The sequence below is a fragment of the Hyperolius riggenbachi genome, chromosome 3 (assembly GCF_040937935.1).
Source record: "Hyperolius riggenbachi isolate aHypRig1 chromosome 3, aHypRig1.pri, whole genome shotgun sequence".
NCBI classification, from domain to species: Eukaryota; Metazoa; Chordata; class Amphibia; order Anura; family Hyperoliidae; genus Hyperolius; species Hyperolius riggenbachi.
The window spans coordinates 316,321,946-316,341,886 of NC_090648.1; the positions used below are offsets into that span (position 1 = coordinate 316,321,946).

A 19,941-nucleotide genomic window follows, 5' to 3' on the forward strand; every position below is an offset into this window, starting at 1 on the left:
TCCCCCGCAGACATCCTGTGTTGGCGCAGCCACATACCGATGCTCCGGCCCCGCCTCCGGTTTACTTCTGGAATTTCAGACTTCAAAGTCTGAAAACCACTGCGCCTGCGTTGCCGTGTCCTCGATCCCGCTGATGTCACCAAGAGCGCACAGCGCAGGCCCAGTATGGTCTGTGTCTGCGCAGTACACTCCTGGTGACATCAGCGGGAGTGAGGACATGGCAACGCAGGCGCAGTGGTTTTCTGACTTTAAAGTCAGAAATTCCAGAAGTGAACTGGAGGCGGGGCCGGAGCATCGGTGAGTGGCTGCGCCAACACAAGATGTCTGCGGGGGACCATTAGAAGCCCCGGGTAAGTTCAACTCATTTTCCCCCGACCCCCCCCCTACAGTATCCCTTTAAACAGAAGAAAATACGCCTTCTGGAGCGGCCCAGTCAGTTCTAAACTCAACCAGATAGAGATGCTGTGGCATGACCTCAAGAAAGTGATTTACACCAGACATCCCAAGAATATTGCTGAACTGAAACAGTTCTGTAAAGGGAAATGGTCAAGAATTACAGGTAGTCCCCGGGTTACAAACGCCTGACTTACGAACCACCCGCCGATACGAACGCCACGACCATAGCTCCGCCCCGTCTCATGACGTCACGCCCGCCGGGGATTACCTGTTCTGCCCCGCTGAAGAAGAATATGGGCAGCGGAAGGTAAATAGAGGCCTACTCACCTGATCCTCGGCGGTAGAAGGTGCCCTCGTGGTGCTCAGAAGGTCCGCAGCCCGTCCTCTCACTTCCTCCATTGTTCCCCGGCGGCTCCTGGCTTTACATGCGGTGCATGACGCAATTAGGAAGCACCGCCACTAGGGGAGCTCTTCCTGATTGTCATTATGCGCCGCATGTGAAGCCAGGAACCGCCGGGAAACAATGGAGGTAGTGAGAGGACGGACTGCGAACCTTCCGGGCTCCACGAGGGCACCTTCTATCGCCGAGGATCAGGTGAGTAGGCCTCTATTTACCTTCTGCTGCCCATATTCTTCTTTTTCAGCGGGCCAGAACAGGTAGTCCCGACTTACGGACAGATTCAGGTTAAGAACGAGTGGGCAGTCCCTATCTCGTTCGTTAACCGAGGACTACCTGTACTCCTGATCGTTGTGCACGTCTGATCTGCAACTACAGGAAACGTTTGAAGCTATTGCTGCCAAAGGAGGTTCAGCCAGTTATTAAATGCAAGGTTTCACATAATATTTCCACCTGCACTGCAAATGTTTACATGGTGTGTTCAATAAAAACATGGACATAGATGATCGGGTCACATTTTATGACCAATTTGTGCAGAAATCCATAGAAAGCAACATACTTGCTCTCCTTTTTGGACTGGATTAAACTTATGAACACCCAATTTAGATGTTGGGCTACATTTCTCAGCATCCTTGCATTACAGTAGAAACTAACTATCTTTGTAACAGGGTTGTGCTTACCGTAGTAGACAGGAAGTAGATGTGAGTAAAAATAAGACCCCAACTTTGCTAACAGGAAATAACAAGCGTGAGAGGAATTAATGCAGAATTCTGGGCAGGTTGTAAAATATACTTGCACTGTCAACGCCAGTGATTGTCCCTCTAATTCCCCCTTCTCATCATTGATCCGGGTCCCTCTTCCTAAATGCCGCTATACCATATGCCAATTTCCTCGGTGCCAGCTGCAGGATAGCCCCACCTGTCTCTTCTGGCACTCACTAATGGGTTGTTATTGGGACTTAACTTGATTTACAGGGTGGCTACCCAATTGCCAGCATGGGGGCTGGGCGTTATGGTGCAGAAGCCATAAAAAATGTGATCACCTGTTTGAGAGCCTTATAATTTATGCTAGTTAACATGATTGCTTTCAGTACTTGTCTTGTTTGATTTTGGGTTTGAATTTTTGTGCGCTGAAGGGAACAAATAACATTCCTCTTTAAAGTGGACCCAAATTAAAAATACAAGATTTCAGAAATAAAATCTATTTTCTAAATTATAATAATAAATAGCAGCCTTTTTTCAGCTGCATGACGACAAATATAAAATATTTTACATTTATTGGAGGAACCCCTCCCTTCCTTTCAAATTGCCGGGATTTTTCCGGCAAACTGTTGGAGTAGATGGTGTCTGGCAATGGAGGAATTGCTAATGGCTGCCCCCAGTATAACCCTAGCTATGAAAAGAGAAGGGTGAAAAGCATGCACTGAAATGATCATAGGTTTGAAGGAGTGTGTATTTATCTTTGTATGTGTCAGAGTGGTGCAACTAAATATTTTTAATTAAAAAATGTTTGGTTTGGGTCCGCTTTAACTAGACCTATCCAGCATTCGGTGTGTTATTTTCCTTACTGCTTTCTTCACCTTTTTCATCTTGAAATCAATGCAGGAAACCTTAACCTGCATAAACAAATATGTGCACAAATTTGTGTCTAATCAGTTCACAGCTTTCCTCAAAAGGCAGGAAGGGCACTAACATAACATAGCACACCTGGGGGAGAGCCAGTGTTGTCTTCAGTGATTATAGTTGTTTTTTCAGTCAGGCACTTTCACCCAGCTAACCCATATCTTTGTTCCCGCAGTTTACATGTGCAGGTTATCTGACAGAGAACACCCACTCTATCTGCGACTGGTAGCTGGGCCAAATCTTGAAACCCTCAGCTTTGTACTGCGAGAGCATGAAACTGGAGATGTCATGGTGAGGAATATGTTTTTACATGCAATCACTGTTTGTGTGCATAGTATGGTCTTCATATTGGTTTTGTGAGGCACTTACAGAAAACCTCAGCTCTCTGATTCAGAGACCAGCTGCAAAATATTAGCATGCCAATGCCTTGCATTTAACAGAAAATCTGTAGCAACATTTCACTTATAGCACAGAAGGAATGCTTTTACTGTGCCTTAGCATACCATATAGACTAAGTGTTTGCTGATGCCTGCTTTGTTCATTTACAAACAACCTCTGCCTTGGAGCCTGTTGGTAAGTAGCCATCTGTATTCAGGTTTGCAAAGTTTTAATATCTGAATTGCTGTATATGGCTGTCATCAAAGCATAAGTCACACACAGCATATTCACCAGTCATAATGCTATTAACAATTCCAATATGAATATACAGTGAGGTCCATAAATATTGGGACATCGACACAAATCTAAAAATGTTTGCGCTATATACAACCACAATGGATTTGAAATGAAACAAACACAATGTGCTTTAACTGCAGACTGTCAGTTTTAATTTGAGGGTATTTACATCCAAATCAGGTGAACATTTTTAATACTTGGTTGCAAACCCTTTGCTCTGCCAGGTCTCTAAATGTACTGCCTTCAGGTCCTGCTTGTTTTGTTGGCTTTTCCCCTTCACGTTTGTCTTCAGCAAGTGAATTGCATGCTCATTCGGATTCAGGTGCCCCAAGAACAAGCAATAACTGAAGACTGTTACAGTAGCCTGAGAGAGCATCATCAGGGATGAAACCCAGCGTCTGATGTGGCCTGCTTCTCCCCCCCCAGACTTCAGGCTGTAATTGACTGCAACAAAGTATTAAATAGTTAACATTTTATTTATGATTCTTGTTCTGTCCATTACTTTTGGTCCCTTAAAGGAGTACTATCAAACTTTACCAATTTCTGTCTGTAGCATAAATCAAAATTGCAACAGCAGTCTGTGCGAAAACAGCATATCTTTCTGCTGTGCAGTGTAGCTTTTTTTTTGTAAATTTACCTTATAGACGGCATCTGACACACTGACGGCGACGGGGAATGGGGCAGCTCATTACATGAGAGGGGATTCCTTTTTTATAGTGTGGCAGTGCATTATCCTACTTTCATGTTCCTCCACATCAGAGCGCACTATACAACGAGTGACCCGCCGAAGCCTGCTATGAGGAGCGAGAGACAACCGCTCTCGCTCCTATTCTGCCCAGCCAATCTGCCGTGTGTCGGGCTGCCTATGCTACGCAACGGCAAGCATAAGCTAGAGGAGGGCGCGTCATGATCCTTCCCTTCGGCTCCTGCTTCTGATGCGTTCAGGAGCAGTGACGCGCCCTCCTCCAGCTTATGCTAATATGCTTGCCGTTGCGTAGCATAGGCAGCCCGACACACGGCAGATTGGCTGGGCAGAATAGGAGCAAGAGCGGTTGTCTCTCGCTCCTCATAGCAGGCTTCGGCGGGTCACTCGTTGTATAGTGCGCTCTGATGTGGGGGAACATGAAAGTAGGATAATGCACTGCCGCACTATAAAAAAGGAATCCCCTCTCATGTAATGAGCTGCCCCATTCCCCGTCGCCGTCAGTGTGTCAGATGCCGTCTATAAGGTAAATTTACAAAAAAAAAGCTACACTGCACAGCAGAAAGATATGCTGTTTTCGCACAGACTGCTGTTGCAATTTTGATTTATGCTACAGACAGAAATTAATAAAGTTTGATAGTACTCCTTTAACAAGTGGGAGGCACATATGCAAACCGTTGTGATTCTTACAACGTTCACCTGATTTTTGATGTAAATACCCTCAAGTAAAGCTGACAGTCTGCAGTTAAAGCATTGTTTGTTTCATTTCAAATCCATTGTGGTTGTGTATAGAGCTAAGAAATGTTAGAATTGTGTCGATGTCCCAATATTTATGGACCTGACTGTATATAGCCAATAACATAGCCTTATTGAATTCCAGTCTTTGCAAGCAATTCTCTTTAGACTTGATCGTATAGTGGAGTTTTGTGTAAATGTAGATTTTGCTTGCTGGGTTTCTGCTTGAACACCTAAATGCAAAAACTGATAAAATTTAGCAAATCCCAACTATCAATAAAGAGATTTGATATAAATCTTATATAATTGGTTATGTAACTTTTTTTTGCCATTTTTTTTTTTCCTTTCTGTCCCAAAAGGAGAGGTCTACAAAAATGGAAGTAGGCTTAGCAGTGCTGGAGACATCCCCTCCTGCCTTCAGTTTTTGCAGGAGCTTGGGAGCCACCTGCTGGATAAATATGGTATTTAGGCTCCACAGTAAAGCACAATGGCCAGATTTATGTCAGGTGTATACTGTTTATGTAAAAACAAAGTTCAGTGGAACTCTATAGAAGAGTACATGGCGTACGAAATCTTCAAAATCTGTTAACCCTTTGCACACTCACATGCAAATACTTTTATGCAAATCAACCAGGAACTGCTGTTCCTACACCTAACTTAAAGAGACTCCGTAACAAAAATTGCATCCTGTTTTTTATCATCCTACAAGTTCCAAAAGCTATTCTAATGTGTTCTTGCTTACTGCAGCACTTTCTGCTATCACAGTCTCTGTAATAAATCAATGTATCTTTCCCCTGTCAGACTTGTCGGCCTGTGTCTGGAAGGCTGCCAAGTTCTTCAGTGTTGTGGTTCTGCTATGAACTCACCCTTCCAGGCCCCTCTCTGCACACTGCCCGTGTATTATTTAGATTAGGGCAGCTTCTCTCTTCTCTTTTACAAGCTGGATAAATCGTCCTCTGAGCTGGCTGGGCTTTCACATACTGAAGAATTACAGACAAGGGCAAAGCTGTTTGCAGGAAGAAAAGAGCAGCCTGAAACTTCAGTGCATGAGAGCTGAAGGGGGAAAGAAACACACAAATGATCTCTTGAGATTCAAAAGGAAGGGTGTATACAGCCTGATTGTGTATGGATGTATTTTCTATGTGTGGACATACTGTACATCAACCTACTTCCTGTTTTGGTGGCCATTTTGTTTGTTTATTAACAAACTTTTTAAAACTGTTTTTAACCACTTTTAATGCGGCGAGGAGCGGCGTAATTGTGACAGAGGGTAATAGATGTCCCCTAACGCACTGGTATGTTTACTTTTGTGCGATTTTAACAATACAGATTCTCTTTAAAAACCGGGGATGTTTGTTACAAAGATCACATGGGTTTGCATAGTCGTATACGCCGGGTAGATTATAATATACTATTTGTACCAAAAGAGGACTTTGGGATACGTTCTCCCAATGTTTAGGTTGATTCACTGAATGTTAGCACTATGCAGATTATAGGGCCAAAGTTAGGACACCTACTAGTTATGGGGAGCCTCTGCACAACATATGTGACTAAGCAAGAGACTGTATTCTTTCGTAACCTAGACCCTGGCTTTCAACTTGACTGTGGTTCCTGGATGATTGATTTGCATGTGAGCGTGCAAAGGGTTAACTGAATTTACGGCTTTGTTGGCCACACCCCACTTGGACCTAACTTATTTAAATGTTCTAACACGAGGTGAGAAGTCTGAATTCTGTGTTATTTTGAGTACAAAACCGGGTCTCCCTGAAGAGACTTGACGCTGGTGTCCATACTCCCTCCAATGCAGTAGTGTGCTGTTGAAAATGGCAATTAACCTCCCTGGTGGTTCATTTCTTTCTGGATTTATGGGTCTAAAACCAGTACATTTTTTTTTTTTTCAAGAATTTTAGCCCTCCAATTGTTAAAGGACACCCGAGGTGAAAATTAAACAATTTTATCTATCCTCCTTTTCCTAAAAATGACTTAAGATATTCCACAGTTTTATTTTATATTTAAATCCTACTTTTTAAAGGAGTTATCAGGCATTATTATGCAAAATAAGAGCTACTTACCCGGGGCTTCGTCCAGTCCCAAGCTCCCAGCATGTCCCTCGCTGCAGCTCCGCCGTCAGCCATTCGCCGCTGCTGCCTCCCGTTCCCTGATGACGTCAGGCCGACCTAGAGGTTGGCCTGCGCGAACGGTGCGGTCTATCACTGCCACGTGGACCAGAGCATACGGCGCAGTAGTCCAGCGCCTGCGCAGTATGCTCTGGTCCACGTGGCGATGATTGACAGCGCCGCTCGCACAGGCCAACCTCTAGGTCAGCCTGACGTCATCGCCGGGGACCGGGAGGCAGCGTCGGCGAGGGACATGCTGGGAGCTTGGGGCTGGACGAAGCCCTGGGTAAGTAGCATTTATTTTGCATAATCCTGATAACTCTTACGTTTTTTTTTTGTTTTTTTTTTGACGGTTTTATGGTTTTTGCTCAATGACACATTTATTGAAGTATGCCAGAGCTAAAATCTATGAACCATTGACCCTTTTTATCTCTCCAGTTCTCAGAAGCCATTTTCTGCTAGGAAAGTGTTTTTATAGTTGTAATTTCTTATCCGTGAGTGTCACACTATAGTCTGACCCAGTCCTGATGTTTAACTCTTTCAGGCAGAGCAAGAAAAAAAGAACACAGAATAGTGTGCTATGTGTATGTACAGTGCGTACATACACATGTCTGTCTCAAGTCACATGTCACCTCGGGTATCCTTTAAGTCATAACTCCCCAAAATGTCAGAATAAGTCTTGTAGACACCTTGCTTATAATAAGACTAGAACACAATTGTTGAAGTAATTACATTTATGAATAAACTTAAAAAATAGTGAAACTGTAGAAATAAGGCACCAGACTATACAGTATGTACATATATACCTAATACACCTCACGCGTGTGGTATATTTTGAAACAGCGAATGGCACAGAGGGTGACATCAGTCGGGGCAGTAGAAGAGTGATTCGTTTCAGACGTTTTTCCCTTTTTTCCCTTTGCTATCAGTCTTAGGTGTCAGGTAGAAAGTAGTCAAAATCCAGGCAGAGGTTGGTACAGGCGGCAGGCAGAGAATAGTCAAAAATCCAGGCAGAGAGTAGTCAGGCAAAAATCGGTAACATGTCGCGATTTTGCTGCAGTTTTTCTGCGATATCGTGATGTGGGTACAAGCGCACGAACATGCAAACATCGTGCCGCAATAATGAACGTCACGGCGGGTCAGATCGCTAAGAACCTTGATGACTTCCGCGCAAAGTACAGCAATTGCTTGAAGTCTTGTTCACTCCCAATGTGTGATTTTGTGCATACCTGCGAGTAGGGAGAGGAGTTGCTGATGACCGTCGTCAAAGGGACGTCGCAGGACCCGTCGGGTGGTGAGTAAGGCAGATCAGCAGAAGCACTTAGCTCAGAAACGGCTATATTAACATCCTGTGCTTTCACATGAGCTTATCTGTCATCTCTGCCATGGCTGTCAGCTGACACGGTGAGAGATCTAATTACATTTTGTGATTAGAGACAAATGAGGGCGAAATACAGGCTAAACTCTCTAAATACATACAGGCTGCATTTCTCTCGGTTTTCCTTCTGTCCTGTGCAAGAGTTGAGGTTCAGATGGGGGAATTAGACAGGCTAAACCTTCTATATGCATACCGAGTGCATTTCTCTGATTTCTTTCTGTCCTGTGCAAGATTTCGGGTCCACTTTAGTCAAATTTAGCGCCACCCCCGCCGATGACGTCACGCTATGCCGCTGCTGATTGGCCGCTGGCCAGCCGGGATCCAGGAGGAAGCAGAGAGATGGGGATCCTGGTGGCCAGCAGAAGTGTCATGGAGTCCCAAGCAGTAGCGCGGGACCCAGGTAAGCTGGCAACACTTTTTTTTTTTTTCCCCTATCCTGATCAGCTTCTAATTCCTACCCCGAGCTATGCTCGGGATTACTGCCAGGGAGGTTAAGTTATCTGAGCATTTACATTCAGCATGGCAAGTTGTCTTCTGAAGTAAGATGTCGCTGTCATAATTCCTACAGCAATATATGTTTCAGCACTCAGAATTGTCTAGCTTTAGCTATATGTTGTTACTAATCCTGATTAAATATTTTACTTGATTTGTTTCAGTGGGAAGCCTTCACAATTCCAGAATTACAAAACTTCTTGCGAATCTTAGACAAAGAAGAAGATGAACAATTGCAGAGCTTAAAGCGACGTTATTCATCCTATAAGGAGAAGCTAGAAGAAGCTTTGAGTGGAGTGCACAAACCTGGCTAGTATAAGGGCAGAGCGTTCCTCTGTCTTATAGCATGACAGAGCACTGCCGCTCTGTCCAGTGGAGACTTACTTGGCAAGGGGTTTCTATCTGAAATGTCATAAACTGACCCCAAATCTAGTCCATGTGGACAAGGCTGATGACTTTCACCTGAACTCGTTACCACTGCACAGGTGGTTTTTGCTGCAGACAATCCACAAAAGAAAATTCATCTGTTATTTTTCTCTTAATGTAAATTATTAAAGCTTTAATCTGTTAAGATTGTGTTAAATACATCAGGAACTTTTACTTATGTGAAGGCAATGTTCCTGTGGTGATTGTTTATTGAGACAACTGTTTCATAATTAGGCCAATGTGGGCGTTCGCTCAACACCTGAAGATTCAGTAGAATTAATGATGGTTGTTAGAGGCAATATAGAACGTGCTGTAAAGGGACAAGGCGAGAAGGATTCAGGCAGAGGCCTCCTGAGGGAAGGAGAGAGAGAGTTGGGCAACAATGGAGATGGGCAGTGAGGATGTGATTCAGCATCATGCCTGTGGGAGAAGTACTATGCAGTCAGCACAACATACAATTCACTGTGTGTGTGTGTGTGTGTGTCAAGCTGCTGCAAGCGAGGGTGGTGTGTACAACTTTACACTGCCTCTAAAGCTAGGTCACCAGTTCAAGTTTGGCTGCTTTTCAAAGAGAGAATCTGTTAATCTGTTGGTTTATCGTATGTTGTAATAAGGGGAAGGTCTGTTTTAAAGTTTTTAAGTCTTATTTTAAAGGCAAGTATAGTTTAGTTACAGGATAGCCATATATGAGGGTAGCTCTGACGTGCAGAGGATGCTGGCAGATGCCAGTAAATGGGCACAAGCACAGGGCATGAAAGTGGTTAAGTAGAGCATTCAGAAAGTATTCTATAGAGTGTTAGTGTTTTGCAGCAATGCAACACATCTATTGATATGAAATTATAGCATGACAAATGCATGTGTAAGAAAACCAAAGAACAAGCAAATTGGAGGTGGTGTTTTATCTCTTTAATTTTTGTTTTGTCATTTTAAAGTATATGTTTTTTGCAATGTCTAGATGTTTCTAAAGGATAAGTGCACTTTTAAAATAGGTTAACTCTTAATATACCAGGCAAATCGCAAGCTTTTACCTTTTCCACATACATCCTGTCCTTTCAGAGCCATCAACAGTCCAGCCAGTTTTCAAGCCATATACAGTATTGCTAAAGGCTCTCTCTGGACTTAGCGAGGTGTTTCATCAAATAAAGGCATCTCAGGATCCCTGTGGATGTGCCTGCTTCTAAAAGCTTGCTAACTACTTGCTGGCAAAGGTCACTTGGGTTTAGCTAGACTATCACCAGGGATGCCTTCTTTCTGCAGAATATCCATTCTTTTACTGTGCTGCTGCTTTGATACTCCTCTGAAGGCAGGAGTTGTATAGAAATCTTTTTATGCCTTTTGGAAAAGAATCCTGTAGGTAAGAGGAAGAACGTAGCTGATTATGACAGAGGCGCACTTATCCTTTTATTTTTCAGAAAAAACGGTGTAGTGTCAGTTTTGTTTACTTTTCTTTGCAGGTTGATCTGGTGCAAATATAGTGTTGCTATTTACCTATGGATTACTGATTCTAACTCAGGCCAGGCAGTTAAGCTTTCATCTCTCATAAGGGACAACTTTGACTAAGAAAAGTGTATTGGGAAACATGAATTAAGGAACAGTGTTAATGGGGATGTTTATGACCTCACAGGACAGTTGGCATACATACAGAGGCAGATGCTGCAGCCAGCATTTTCAACTAGAATACCACTATTTAATCAACTAGGCCCAAATTAATGGTATTTTTATATGTACTGTATGTAGCATGAAGCCATTTGTTTTGTCTTGGTTGGTTTGGGTTGGCATTTGGCTGTAATGTCTTATGCTGGCATCTAGGGGTCACTAGGTCACAACTGTTATCTTGTTTGAAGGGTTAATGTGGGTGTCCATGTTTGGAGAGATGGATTTTGATCTCCAGTTCTTAGATTTCACATGGGGGTGAAGGCAACAAAAGGTTTGAAACAGTCAGGTGTGGTTTAAGATGATTGGTGGTAGGTGGATAGAAGAGGTTAGTTTCTTAAAGTAGGATTAAGAGGTTAGGCATCCGGAAAGGGTTACTATTAAGGAGGGCTGTGCGTCAGGATTAGGGTATTGTTAAGGTGGGTAGCTAAAGTTGCGTGTCAGGAAGGGGTTAAGGTGGCTGTAGAGTTGGGCATCAGGAGAAAAGATAGTTAGTCATTGATAATGGCTAGCTAAACAGCTGTGGAAAAATGACAAGGGTTCAGCTAAAAAAAAAAATACTGCTGCATGGCTGATGTGATGTGACGGTGCTACCGGCACATGCACCGAATCTAAACTTGCCCCCATAAAACCCTTGCCTCGGACAAGGTAAGTATCAGTGAAGGGTAAGTTACATTCACAGAGGCTTAGTAATAAGCAGATGGCTGTGAAGGGAAGACCCCATGCAGGGAACTGTTTTCGTGATCATTGTTTCTTCAACTTCAGTTTTTAAGCTGTCTACACGTTTTCATAAAATTCTCAACTGTGAATGTCTACGTTTTGTTTTACTTGAAATATATATTCTAAAATGGACACATCCAATAATTTAGATCTAATTCTGATGCAATGTCTTATGCACTATGTATGGTCTTTGATTTATGACAGATTACTGTATTCATTTTGTCCATGATCAAGGTTTTATTTTTTATTTTTATTTAAGTAATGTTATTTAATGGCTTCCCTTTAAAGGGAAGCACATTCACTATTATAGGTCTTCATTTGCTTGTCTTTTCCACAGCCCCTTGTAGCCTTATGTATCTGTGTTTGGAGTTGGAACCAACCCAACCAGTCCTTTTCTAGCCTTAAGGTGGCCACACACTATACAATAAAATGATTACAGCAATTAAATAAAATCGTCTACACAGAAAAATCACCAGGAGATTTTTCTGATCATTTTTTTAATGAAAATTGAATAGTTTAGGGTAAATTGTTTTAGAGGACGCAAGCATTTTTCAGTTTTAAATCCTTTTTTTTTTTTTTTTCATAATTGTTGAAAAACTGAACACGTGTATGTGTTACATTGGTCAGATTTTCCAAATGTTACAATCAATCAGAAAAATAGATTGTAATTCTTGAACTGAATAGAAATTATAAAGTGTGTGTGTGTGTGTGTGTGTGTGTGTGTGTGTGTATGTGTGTGTGTGTGTGTGTGTGTGTGTGTGTGTGTGTGTGTGTGTGTGTGTGTGTGTGTGTGTGTGTGTGTGTGTGTGTGTGTGTGTGTGTGTGTGTGTGTGTGTGTGGCCACCTTTACTCTTCTACCACAGGCTAGAGAGACTGAGTGGAGGAACCTGGTTGGCTGTTGATGGAAGCTGGCAGGTCTCTCAGACACAGATATATGAAGTGTGTTCTACAGTGTGAATGAAGGTCTTTCTACATAACTTGGCACTGGAAATGTTCTGCACAACCAGAGTATGAACACGTGTGGATCTGTGGACATTAAATTAAGGAGCTATATATGAAAGTCTTAAGTTCTTCAGAGATAAATAACATTGCAATGATAGTTTCTCCTATTTGATGGTACAGGAGAGTCTAATTGGATTTCGGGATGACTTAAATAAAATGTTTAAATAGCTTCACTGTTTCTTTATTTTTTTTTTCTACCTTTCTTCTGAGAATCATCAATAAATGTCACTAAGCTTATTTATTTTTTCTTTTTAGGAAAATTGTATCATTTGTTACCTGTGTTTTATATGCTGCTAGTTGAATCACTCCTGTACACATTGTGAATGAGGAGTCTGTTGACAGGAACCCAAGGGTAAAGAGAGATCTAGAGGCTGCATTATTTATTACCTTTTTAAACCATACCAGTTGACTGGCAGTCCTGCTCACTCACCCGAAACAAGCATGCAGCTAATTCAGTCAGAAACATCTGACTGGCATACTTGTTCATATTCTATGGCTAGAATTATTAGAGACAGAGGATCAGCAGGACACCCAGGTTCGGGTTCTCTTAACCTTTTCTGCCTCCATGGCAGTATATCCATGCCCCTAAAAACTTCACCTACGCCTCAGGGGCATAGATACACCTACCTCCAGCCGCAATCGCCTCCCCGTTGCGCGCGTGGACCCACGCTCGCTCTTGCCACTGCCCAAAGATCAATTAATGGGAACGCAGTTCCCATTCATTGATCTAAGTCCTTGTAGCAATTATCGGCAGCTTCTGAGAAGCCGCTGATCATTCTGAAAAAGTTTCTCATCCACCCTACAGTTTTTTGTTTTTTTTAAAGTTTTTTTTTTTTAAGGTTTTTTTTTTCATTAAAGACCTTTTTTACATTTAAAATTTAACTCCTTCTCTCCCACACTCTCCCCAATGTTTTTAATAAAAAAAAAAATAAAAAAATTACCTTAGGGACTGAACTTTTTAAATATGTAAGTCAAGAGGGTATATTACTGTAATTTTATTTTTTTTTTAATTGTGGGCTTGTAAATAGTGATGGACGCAAAACTGACAAAAATGCACCTTTATTTCCAAATAAAATATTGGCGCCATTTATTGTGATAGAGACATAATTTAATTTAAAACGTGTAATAACCGGAACAAATGGGCAAATAAAATATGTGAACACAGAGTAGGGACACCAAGAACCAAATCTAGTGTAGCATGTACTGGTAGTTGAAATTGAGTATGATGGAGTAATAAACTATACTCACAAAGTAGTTACCTCAAAGGTAACCACTGTATAGGCAGGTGGGGAGATTAGACCTGACCCCACTCAGGATTAAGAAGTCACTCTCTGTAGATGAGGGGAAAAGGGGGTAACACCCCTCCCCCCAGGGGTGGACTTAATAAAGCCTAGTATGGATACAGAGGCGCCAAAAGGATAAAAGTATCTAAAAAGTTTAAAACCTGAGGAGGCTGTGGTGGACTTACCTCCTCCAAGCAAACACAAAAATTGCCAATGTTTGTCAAATACGAGTTCATTTACATACTCCAGGGGACAATACAATACATTTCGCAGGTTTGATCCTACTTAATCAGGCAATAACGGAGCAATAGCATATGTGGTCAGTGGAAGATACGAGGTGCCTGGCTAAATATATGTGGGTTTTAATTATGGTAGCGTGAATTTTTTTAAAACTATAATGGCCTAAAACTGAGACTATTTTTATTTCTTCTTATTCCTGTTAAAGCGGAATATAACCCTGCATTTCAACTTTGCTCTAAAACATTATTTACAGTATATTATATGCAACCAGCATTTTTTTTTTTTTTACTAGACCAGCATTGGAAGGGTTACACAGAGTTTTAAAGTTCCTGGAAAGAACTGCAGACGCATCCGAAGCTCAGATACATTTTGTTTACATAAATGTATCTAAGTGTTGAATGTTACACACTTTGGCTGTCCTCTAGCTCCTAGGTTCGCAACGTGTGGTACGCGTACCCCTGGGGGTACTTCTGATGGTTCCAGGGGGTACTCGGGCTTGATATACTTAACCAAGTATAACAAATTTAGAGTTTTAGATTATGATAAATCCTATATAAACAACACCAAATTAGTATTTTAGCTAATTAAAAGCAATAATAAATGCTTGGAAATGGTTTAGAACCAATTATTATGTACTATGATTAAAAATATATTTGTCAAGGGGTACTTGAGATAATGTTTACTATGCTAGGGGGTACTTGGTGAGTACAGTATTTTAAAAGGGGTACATACCAATAAAATGTTGAGAAACACTGCTCTAGCTCAGTCAGAGAGAGTGAGTCACATTCAACACTTAGATACATTTATGTAAACAAAATGTATCTATCTGAGCTTCGGATGCGTCTGCAGAAATCTCCTGGAACTTTAAAACTCTGTGTAACCCTTCCAATGCTGGTCTAGTAAAAAAAAAATGCTGGTTGCATATAATATACTGTAAGTAATGTTTTAGAGCAAAGTTGAAATGCAGGGTTATATTCTGCTTTAAAGGACTTCCGAGGCCAAAATCCGGGCCCAAAACATAAAAAAAGTTAGCTACCTTCATGGCTTTGTAAGGCACGGAGGACGCCGTCCGCGCCCTCCGTGCCGTTCCGCCTGGTCCCCTCTGGTGAATAGCCCCCCGAAAGGCTGCGACCCCACGGTCCGGGTCGGCATCTTCTGCCCCTATAAAGATGGCCGCCGGAGCTGGCCACGGCTGCGCAGTCCGCATAGCCGCTACTGCGGCTGCGCAGCTCTAGGGCCAACCCTCCGATCCACGCTGCCTGTTACGTGATCAGGGGGTTGGCCCTAGAGCTGCGCAGCCGCAGTAGCGGCTATGCGGACTGCGCAGCCGTGGCCAGCTCCGGCGGCCATCTTTATAGGGGCAGAAGATGCCGACCCGGACCGTGGGGTCGCAGCCTTTCGGGGGGCTATTCACCAGAGGGGACCAGGCGGAACGGCACGGAGGGCGCGGACGGCGTCCTCCGTGCCTTACAAAGCCATGAAGGTAGCTAACTTTTTTTTTTATGTTTTGGGCCCGGATTTTGGCCTCGGAAGTCCTGTAAAATGATTTAGAATAAAATAATTCTTAGTATAATGTAACACCCAAAGAAAGCCTAATTGGTGATGGGAAAAACAAGCTATAGATCATTTTGTTGTGACTAGTGAGTAAGTTATTGGCGAATGAATGGGAGGAGCACTGAAATGTAAAAATTGCTCTGGTCCTAAAGGGGAAAATGCACTGAAGGCAGAAGTGGCTAAGACAAGACAATATACTCTGTACAGCGGTGCATAATATGTTGGCACTATATAAATACTTAATATAAATAAAATAATTGGGTGATAAATCTGAACATAGAACACCTTTTAATGTACATTTCTGCCTGCCAAATTGTATAGTTATGTACAGCAAAACTAGTGTTCCAGCTGCTTTTTGAGATTGCACAGCCAGACTGTGGGGTTCATCTCACTGCATTCATTCTATGGCATCATTAGACTCCCACTCTGAATATTTGTATAATGAACAAGATTTTCCACGTCAATGAGGTCATCTCTGTGCTCTTCACATGCCTTTAGTTGTGTATTGGCATGGGGGCCATGGTGGGTAGTAGTAAAGGCTCCTGTGGCCTGCATTATTGCGACACACGCTCCTGTGGTTTTACTGCAGTCCCTATAACACACCTCCACAGCAAGATCCCATTATACCGTATGTCAGTTTGGGACAACCCAAGTGCTTTTTTTTTTTTTTTTTTTTTTTTTTTTTTGTGCCGAGCGGCTAAAGCCTTTTTGTTCTTTTTATTGATGAGGTGTGTAAATCTCTCCTGTGAGAAACTAGTGTGAATGGGGCTTTCTGAGATTATTGTGGAGTGTGCAAAACTTTATGGGATGAATATGATGGCCATCTCCCATTATGTTATCATAGAAGGGATAACCGAAGTTTACAAAAGATGAGGACATACTAGTGATACAGGTGTGTAGTAGTTTTTTTTTTTTTCTTTTTTTTTAATACAGAACACTGGTTATATCGTTCTGGAGTATAGTTATGTATGAAACAACATACCAGCCAATGAAATTGGTTCATTATGCTTTGCTTTTCATTTATTTGCATATGAAATGCAATTCTTATGCCAGAGTTTCAATGGTTCCTGCTCGATGCACCTTAATTACTCATGCAGGACTATGGGAAATACTAAGGGGGTTTCTGAGTGGCACATACACTACATGGCTTGTTTGGGGGAGAAAACTGCTTTTGGTCTTTTAGGCACTTCTAGACTTGCTTAGCTGGCTGAAAACTGAAAAGAAACATTAAACGAAAATTAGAAAAAGACTTGTGCTGCAAATGTATATCACAATGTTCTTTTTTTTTTTTTTAACTGATGTGGAATATCTAGAAGTTATCGCAGATCCCTAAATATATATTGTGCTAGTCTGAGTCACATTACTCAATTACCATCAAACGGCTCCATTAAAAATGACTGTTTTCCAACGGTACACCACTTGCTCTATGGTTTTTGTGACAGCCGATTCTAATGCTGGGTACACACTAGGCCTGAAAGATAAATCGAATTTAAACCGAAATCGCGATTGCAAAGATCACAATTTCGGAATCGTTGAAGTGATCATTTCTGTAATTACGTCATTTCCATGTGGAGGAAGTTTGAAGTGGCTTCAAACACACCCCAAGTCCAGGCGCGTGTGTGGCCTGCAGCATCGGCAGTGTTGGACATACCTTCCAAAACGAGTCCAATGCTGTCCATCCTTTATCGCCGTCTGCCAGCTCTTGTGCATGGCATAATTCCTGGTTCCGGTATGTCACATGACATACAGGAAGTATGCTGTGCATTAGAGCCTGCAGGAGGCAAAGTGGATAGATGGGCATCGCTGGACTTGTGCTGGAAGGTATGTCCAGCACTGTCGCAGCTTGGGGAACAGAGGAGATCCAGATGGGGCACAGAGGGACACGGTGGGCACAGAGAGAAAGGGCGGGCTCAGAGACAAAAGGGGCACAGAGATAAAAGGGACACAAAGTGGGCAAGAGACACAGAGGGTGCATAGAGACGAGGCTAGAGGCGCACAGAGGAGACGAACAATGGTTGATTTGAAGGAAATCGTGAATGGAATCGAAATCGTGACTTTGAACAGAAAATCGCTCAAATCAAATTTTTCCTAAAATCGTTTAGGCCTAGTACACACCATACATTTTTCCTCCATTTTATGGATTCGATAGATAATTTCCGACACTTCTGATATTCCTTCTGATCGATTCTGCACACGATTTATCATAGAAATGAATGGAAAAAGATAAGAAAAACGAGCGGAAAAGAGAATCGAGCAGAAAAATTAATCAGGTGGAAAATCGACCGGAAAAATGTATTGTGTATACCCTGCATTAAACAAAAGGGAATAATACAGGCAATCAAGTAGGTGTGTTTGCATGTGGAAAATTTTGCTGTGAACAGACCACATGCGTAATTTCGGCAGAAGCAAGTTCACTCCCCTAGCTCTTCCTTCATAGTGTCTTGCGCTCCACGGAAGGAGGAGCCAGGGGAGTGAACTTGCTTCTACCGAAATTATGCGCCAGCAGAAGCGGTGAAGAACAAACATACTGCGCATATGCGGCGCAGTATGTCCAGGTTAGAGGTTAGGAGAGTCGTCCAGACACAGGCATCTATTGGAGAAGACCGTGGCTGACGGCGGGGGAACGAGAGGTGGTAAGTATTTAATTTTTCCTCCCTAGCCACCGCAGCTTTCTTTCTTCTTCCCTTTTTTTTTTTTCAGTTATGGTATCCTTTAATCATAGCTATGATATGATTAAGGGCTGAATGGCCCGAAACATGTCAGCTTTGTACTTTTACTGCTTTTGAGGATATGTCCTAAATATAAGTGTTTTTTGAGACATAGTTGTGGACCATCACTTTTTCCTAATATTACCATTACTTCCGCAAGTTCTGCTGGTAGCATGACCCGTGGTACTCCAGTAGCATGACTATTCTAAGGTTATGCGCACATTACGGTAGTAGTGGTCGCACTACTAGAGTACCATGGGTTATACTACTAGTGTATCTTGCGGAACTTGCATGTGGCAGTGAAAATACACATACCGGCATTTGTTATGTTGTCCTAATGTCCTCTGGTGGTGCCCTTTGTATGGGCATCGGTTGCATTGTTCTGCCTAGTTTGAAGGAGAAGCTCATGTGCTCTCTATTCCACAGTGCCTGTAATTTTGCACTCCTGGCTGCTGTGCACAGCTGGCAGGGGTGTGAAATTTCAGAGAGCACAGTGTGGGTATAATATGCACTGTAACTTTGTCTTCCATGTGACTTGCTCCAGTTAGTGATGAGCTCACGAGTAGTGAACTACTCGAATCTGTAAATCTGAAAGAGTAAGTGCGCATAATGAGTCTTGCAATGCGTCCAATAGGACGTGTCCAAGACGTTTGGAATGCATTGAGGACTGCAGACTTATGGGTAAGTAACCCCCTCTCCCAGCCGCACACCTGAGGCAATTGAGCCTCATTTTAATCACTGATTCGAGTATCTCACTAATCGTGAGCTCATCACTAGCTCCAGTTAGTTACTGCCTTGAATTGTGGGGGAAGAGTGAGCAGCACATCGGAGAGGAGCCCATCCAAACTGTGGGATTGGTAAGTATCAGGTCCCAATAAGACACACATTGTCATGTTTTTAAAATTATGGGGATAGTTCCAGTGTCCTTCAAGGGTTTTGCCCCCCCCCCCCCCCACACACACACACACACACACACCTGCTTATTCTGGATTGAACTGCTTTACATGCCAACCTGTAATATCACAGATGTTGTCACTGACTTCCTTTATTTAAAATAATCTGAAGTATTGGCCCTGTAGCTGTTGTTTTTTGTTTTTTTTGTCCCAAGGTTCTAGCAACAAAGAATCACAATCCAAGTTAATACGGTAGTTACTTTTAAAAAGTGATGTGAATTGCTTGTATGTCAAATTGCTTATGCATTTTCCTTGTCTTCATTCACTTTGATACTGCTAGGTGGAGCAATTCCTACTAATGCCAGGAAATGAGATGATCTGAATTCCTTTAAGGACCACTATCACAAAAATGTGGAAAATATAAAAGGCATGTGTATGCATACGTATAAAATGTGTGTGCATAAAATGTACATTTGTTCCATTGTAGAATTCAATAAATGTATTTTTTTCTTATCTTTCACGAAGGCTCGGTTCACATCTGCTTTTTTTTGTGGATCGGGCCGTATGGATCCGGGAAACTGGTCCGTTTTTTACAGCCAGTGTGCTGTAAAACGTCAGTTTTCATTGGTTCCTATTTTGCTGCAAAACCTTCCGTTTCCGCAAGACGGTCTGGAAAATTGGGTCCTGCTACTTTTTTTTTTTTGTCCGTTCATCGGAACGGAAACTGGAACCGTACGGCTGAATCCGCAGGTAAAAGCTAATGTGAACAGGGCCTTACAGTAGGCAGTAAAAATCTGACAGGTTTTGGACTAGTCAATCTCCTCATAGGGGGTTTTCTTTGTTTTCAAAAAACTCTTACTGAACTGCAGTTGCTATGTCCTGAACTGCAGTAGCTACTGCGATGGACCTTTCAGTCTGGTTTTTCAACTGACTGGCAAGGAGGACAC

The 19,941-nt window shown here is 42.4% G+C and overlaps 1 protein-coding gene across 4 annotated transcripts in view; it reads left to right on the forward strand.

The window, feature by feature from the left end:
* The window catches only part of RASSF3 (Ras association domain family member 3), a 218,750-nt gene extending 206,265 nt beyond the window's left edge, over positions 1-12,485 (forward strand). For all 4 annotated transcript variants that reach the window (XM_068276744.1, XM_068276745.1, XM_068276746.1 and 1 more), the window contains 2 exons: positions 2,591-2,706; positions 8,680-12,485. In XM_068276744.1, the coding sequence (XP_068132845.1) occupies positions 2,591-2,706; positions 8,680-8,829 (266 nt within the window). In that variant the 3' untranslated portion in view covers positions 8,830-12,485. The remainder of the gene's footprint in view (positions 1-2,590; positions 2,707-8,679) is intronic.
* The last annotated feature ends 7,456 nt before the right edge of the window (positions 12,486-19,941 follow it).